We start from the raw sequence: 5,744 nt of genomic DNA, 5'->3' as shown, positions 1-5,744 counted from the left end.
TGGAGCTTGTATTTGCTATAGCAGTGAGTCATCCAAATGGCATTTCTAGTATTTAACAACTATTTAAAACCTCCTGAGCCTTACAAGCACTTCATTAGCATTCTTCCTTCTGAAGACCTTGCACAATTCCAAGGGAAAAGCATCCCTCCCCCTTAAAACTCCCATTAGAAAGGGACCACTTTGTTGCAGCTGTGCACCCCTAACCTTGACATCAAATACTTCACGAGGCCAAAAGCAATACTTAGAATTCTATTTTGCTACAGTTGTACCCTTTTGTGACCAATCTGTATTTTCAGCTTTACTGTTGTCTCGAAAAAAAAAAAAAAAGAAATGTTCTGTTTTGTGACTGGCAGGCAGTTGGTAGAACACTTAGGCAGGCTGCAGGGTTATCCCTCGAAAACTACAGAAGTTGGTGTTTGGTTTTTTTTTTTTCTTTGCAAAGAGAAAGATTTCTCTTCGGCTGTAAAACTTTAGTTATTCTGAAAAGATCCATCCTGTTTAAATTTTCTAGATTTATGTGGTGGTATAAGGTCATGCCTCGCCCCAGTTCTCTTGCTCTGGCCTTTTTAACTGCCCCAATATTAAGACAAGTTTTAAACAAGACAGGTGACCTTGTGTGTAAAAACCCGTGATCTAGGAACAAATGAGGCTGTTCCTTCTGTAGTATTTGTGGCAAGGAACTCATGTTGGAGGTTACAGCTGCTCTCTGAGAAAGAGATTTTAACAATAGTGTGCCAAAGCTTCAAAGCAGTAACATGCTGATGGCTATGGCAGCCTCTAAATGTGCACTGTAACCTATTCACGTTATTTGGCTCTTCCAAAACTCAGTTAAGCCAGAAAAATGTCCACGCCCCTGACTCGCTAACATCCAGACTGTAGCGTTTAAAAAAAAAAAAAATCAAAGGAGATTTTGTGTCTACATTTGTATGTGAGGTTAAGGGCAGTCTTTAACTGAGAACTAACTAGCATTGTTGCAGCAGAAACCCACCAACAGTGCCTGTATCAGCGGTAAGCCACAGCATCTCTCTGTCTAAGGATGCTTCTGGTGGACTTAGGCATGTTGGTGCCACACGAGGGATGTGGGTCGGTGGCCAAGGACGGGCACGGCTGTGCTAGAGCGCCGAGCGGGGTCTGTAAAGCCTGCTTGCTTTTCAGTCCTGAGACGTGCCTGGGATGGCGTTCAGAAATGCTAGAAAGGGACCTGCTCCACTGCCCACGCAAAATAAATTGTTTTGTCCTCATCCTTGGGGCAGCAAAATCCTCTTTTGCCATTAATTAAGACTGAGAAGCCCTAGCTGCGAATAGATGGTGTGAATGCAGCAAATGCAGTTCCTTTGCTTCATAATTGGTCGGTAAATCTGACTACCGTGTACTGGCATAGCCATTTCTTGTTGAGAGGGGTTATATCATCTCTAATGTCACTGAGAACCGTGTGACCCTTTGTTCGGTAAGGACTTTCCCTGGGATCTGCTGCTGAAACGTCCCCTTTTCCTCAGGAAGCACACTAGGCAGCACCTCGTCCAGTTGCTGTTTCCAGCAGCAGTTGTTTCAGTAGGACTATGCCAATTTAAAGACTCGGTTCCGTTCCATTTGGGATCACGAACCTCACGTAGCTGGGGAAACAGGAGGGTCCTCCAGGGAGACAACCACCGGCGCTAAAGTTGCGTTGTTTCAGTCATTACAGGGACTGACGTGAGAGGTAGATCTAAGGGCAAATCCTAAATTTCCAGCGTGACTTTATCGGCATCAGTTGAGTGACTGCACATTTACATCACTGCAGGCAGCTGAGATCAGAATCTGGAGCTTTGCCTATGAATACGGCAGGGAACTGAGGAAAATCTGTGTTAAATATAGAATAAGTTAACAGCAAAGTTCTGGTTATGTCATCATAGACCAGGGAGTAAGCCATGGGTGGAATCTGATAATTCACAAGTAGCACATCTGTAAATTAATTACCGGGGTCCACCAATGAAGGCAAAGGGAATGATGTAAGTCCCGTGACTCACCGGGTTTTTATTCATGTTTCTAATACGCTGGTTCCAGCGATGAGTGCCTGGCAAAAGCACAGCAGCCACCTGGGAAGCAGAGTGGGGGGAAATCCTGCTTTTTCCCTTCCCCACTAGGAAGGTACGCTGAGGACAGGGGTGGGCAAAAATTAACTGGGATAAAAGGAAAATACCTAGTTACGTTTCCCGCTCTTGGAAATACGAACAATACTGACTGCGTGTAGGCCAACGCCTGCTTTGCTCTTATTATAGTTGTAGCTATTAAGCTAAAAATAACAGTTCAAAAAGCTGCTTTTTAAGCAGACAAAGTTTTCTGGCCTCAGGCGTAACGAGGAAGAGCAGTGGAATGCACATCCTGAATGGCAACCGTTCTTGTTACTGAAGGTAAGAAGAACCATGTAGTCTCCAACTAGTAAGAATTACCTTTCTAAGACTAAACTAAGTGTTAGAAGAACAGTTACAATCTTATTGTTGGGAGTGTTAACACTCACATCTATTTTTTCCTACGAACTGTCTTCTTGAGGCCTCATTTACTGTTATTATTCCTGCTTCTCTTGTTTAAAACAGCCTTTTTCCCCCCCAGAAAAAAACTTTAAATCCCATGTTCCCTGAATCTGACCCACTCCAGCAGCGAGCAGCTTGGTAGCCTGGAGGGAATCCTGTACTCATGACTCCGAGACATCCCTTGGAGTCCCATCTCCCCAGCCCATCCTCAGAGCCGAGGCTTGGGACAGAAACTCCTTCACCCAGACTCATTCTTTGCTGTCCATGCTAGTACTGACTCTGTTGGGATTAGCTTGGAAGGAACAATCATCTTTAATTTATTTTTTTTTCTGAAGGAACAGTCTCCTTTAATTTTTTTTTTTTTTTTGAAGGAGCAGTCTCCATTAATTTTTCAGCTGCACTGAACTTTATAAAGCTGCTATCTTCTTGGGCTTGTATTTGTGTGTCAAATATGTATGTCTCAGAAACAGAAAGGTTAGATGTCGGCCTGACCTGAAACTATGAGAAAAGGGCATGTTCGACAGCCACTGCCTTGACCAAAGATAACCGCGGATGAGCCTTCAACTACAATTATTCTCTCCGCGCATGTTTAATTGAGTTAATTTGGGGGTCTCAATACACGCGGAGTCTGCGTAACACATACTAAAAATATATCATTTCCTAATGATACAATAAATTCAATTTTAACTACTGTATATTTGAATTAACATATTCAAGTTTAAATACCTAATGAAGGTTCTGTAATTTTTTCCCCTAAGGGAAAAAACCCTTCCTCCAGCTTTCCCAACTCTTCTCTTCCTTTCACCGAGCATCCTCTGAATGGGCTGTATAAACCACGAGTGTCTACAGACATCATCTTAAGTGGAATATTTATAGCGCCTTATCTTCCGAGGCCTCTTCACTTGAAGGTCAGCAGAGCATTTTGCTGACATAAGCCTACTTTTATATTTAGAAAAGTGGGGGGGAAAAAGAAAAAACATGGGAAGTTTTGTCAGGCCCATGAAGGAAGAAGGCCAAGGTTGGGTGATGACTCACAGGGATTGGTATGGTGGCGAACGGGACAGCCCTGGAAAATCGAAGGCTGTGTTGTCTTCCTCTCTGCTAATAGCTCCGCTCTTTAGGGAGGGAAATTCTGTTGCATCCATGTAATGATAGACCTTTTTTTTTTTTTTTTTCCCCTACTATTCAAACAATCTTAAACTCTCTTTTAGATGATACTGTAGTGCTGGTCACCTGCTCGGGAATGATCCCCTTTAGCCAGCCTCCTGCCAATCTGAATGTTTTGGATGGGTTGGAAATATTTTGATTAGAAAAGGAAAATCATATATGGCTAGTTACAGAAAACTATATGTGGATATCATAATGCATGAATTATAAGTCTACCGTGATAGCTGCGGTTCGATATTTTTAAAACAAACACAAGAATTAATGGAATATATATTATTACTAGAAAATATGTATAAACTTGATCATATAATTAGTGTGATGCTCTAATGTTTGTCTGGGTCTGCGGTGCTGTTACAGCTTATTACGTCATATTTTGTTTGCCATTTTGCTGTAGATGGGTTAAAGGCAAAATACCATTACCAGTCCAATTTGCGTTTTACCATTTATAGTTTTAGGTTTCTATATACATTCTTTTGGTCTTGTAAACATAGGGGAAAAGCAGCAGGAAAAATTTTAATAGAGAATTCTTTTAAATGTAATGTCATTTCAATATATGAAAATGTAAGGATTTCCTCAGTTTAAGGTTTTGGAAGGTTATTTTTTGTTGGTTTTGTTATTTTTTTTTTAAAAGCGCTTGAGTTAAGGTGCTGTAAAGTTCCTCTGTTTTCAGAAGACGATGTTCTACATCAGGAGTTAAACTTAGTAGGTTTTACAATGCAGATGTAATTTTATCAATATCACTTTCCAGTGTGGACAAGCCCTCAGGCAGCGCATAAAAATCACTAAATCCACTTTTACTTCCATGTTCTCTCTGCTGCAGCGTTGTAAACTGCAGCACAACGCTTAGTCATCCCTGAACGGCTCTTCTTCAGTGGAAACTTTAGTAGTGGGGACACTTCTGTTCACATTAGGTTGCACAAAATCCGTTAGATTCGACCCAAATTAAATTTCCCTCAAGACAGTGTGCCTTTTTAATTTATTTTTTTTTTTCTCTAGAAGGACACCAAGTGCTGTTATGAACTGAATTACAGTTGTGCAGACACGTCGGCAGGCAAAATCCAGACAATGTTACTGAAGGGTAATTAGAGTGCGTAAGTCAACGTTTGACATCTAATCAGCACACTATGGATATCGGTTAAGAAGCTGCTCCGTCTCTGCTCTATCCCTTCAGTGCGTGGAAACTTCTCTGAAGTGTCCATCGGAAGATGTACCTGGGAGAAAAATATTAATTCTGGGAGCCATTAAATTGACTGTCATGCCACCCCGTCTGTTCTGATACGATAATAGTTAGGAACTTGGCATTAGAGAAGCTGCTCTAGTAGTCGTGCTCCATGAGAAAAGACGCCCCCCCCCTCTGCTCCTTCCCCATCCAAAAATATTCTTGTCTTCTACAGAAGGCTTTTCGAGGCGGTATTACTCACAGCCGTGGGGAGCAGAGGGAACTTTTAAGAGTATACTGAACTTTCAGTAGAATCTGTCTGAGTTTAAGAAGGAGAAACAGGAGGGATGCTGACAGGTCTGTATGTCCGCAGGGCTCAGCCCCGGAGCCCTGAATACAGGATTTCATTCCTGTGGCTGTTTAAGAGTTAACGCTTTGTAAAATCTAGTTTGACTAAAAGTTGTTCCTGTCATGATGACTCATGTTAGACAGGTCAAACCTGCACATTTGCTGTAGTTTAGCCTCATCACGTTAACGAACGTTAAGTCTCTGCTTGCTTCAGCGTCTGTCAGGACTGGGGCGAAAGTTGTGTTTTGCAACTGCAGCACATTCATACTTTTAACCCAAATCTCCCAAAAATGATAGAGGACTTTGAAAAGGCACATTCCTCGCATTTGCCACAGCCTGACCAGGATTGGGAGGCTTTGGGTTTTGGGACTGGCTTGTGGCTGAAAACAGATCCGGTAGGTTCATACCTTCCAGATGTTTGCGGCGATGGCAGAAAACACTTAAAACAATCAATATTTCGGGGGAGGGGGGAAAGGGCAAAACGACCACCGAGCTTTGGGAAGCAGAGGTGGGACTCGCCGGCGGGGCTGCCCTTTGCTGGTTTGTTTGGGGTTTTTTTT

General features: G+C 42.4%; 1 protein-coding gene across 1 annotated transcript in view; it reads left to right on the top strand.

Moving 5' to 3' along the window:
- Positions 1 to 2,365: 2,365 nt before the first annotated feature.
- ARSJ (arylsulfatase family, member J) overlaps positions 2,366 to 5,744 on the top strand; it is a 47,293-nt gene continuing 43,914 nt past the window's right edge. Inside the window, exons 1-2 of the mRNA XM_009883942.1 lie at positions 2,366 to 2,390; positions 2,485 to 2,514. Of these exons, the coding sequence (XP_009882244.1) occupies positions 2,366 to 2,390; positions 2,485 to 2,514 (55 nt within the window). The remainder of the gene's footprint in view (positions 2,391 to 2,484; positions 2,515 to 5,744) is intronic.

This window comes from Charadrius vociferus, unplaced genomic scaffold (genome assembly GCF_000708025.1).
Source record: "Charadrius vociferus isolate BGI_N301 unplaced genomic scaffold, ASM70802v2 scaffold154, whole genome shotgun sequence".
Taxonomy (NCBI): Eukaryota; Metazoa; Chordata; class Aves; order Charadriiformes; family Charadriidae; genus Charadrius; species Charadrius vociferus.
This window is presented reverse-complemented; position numbering and strand designations above follow the sequence as displayed.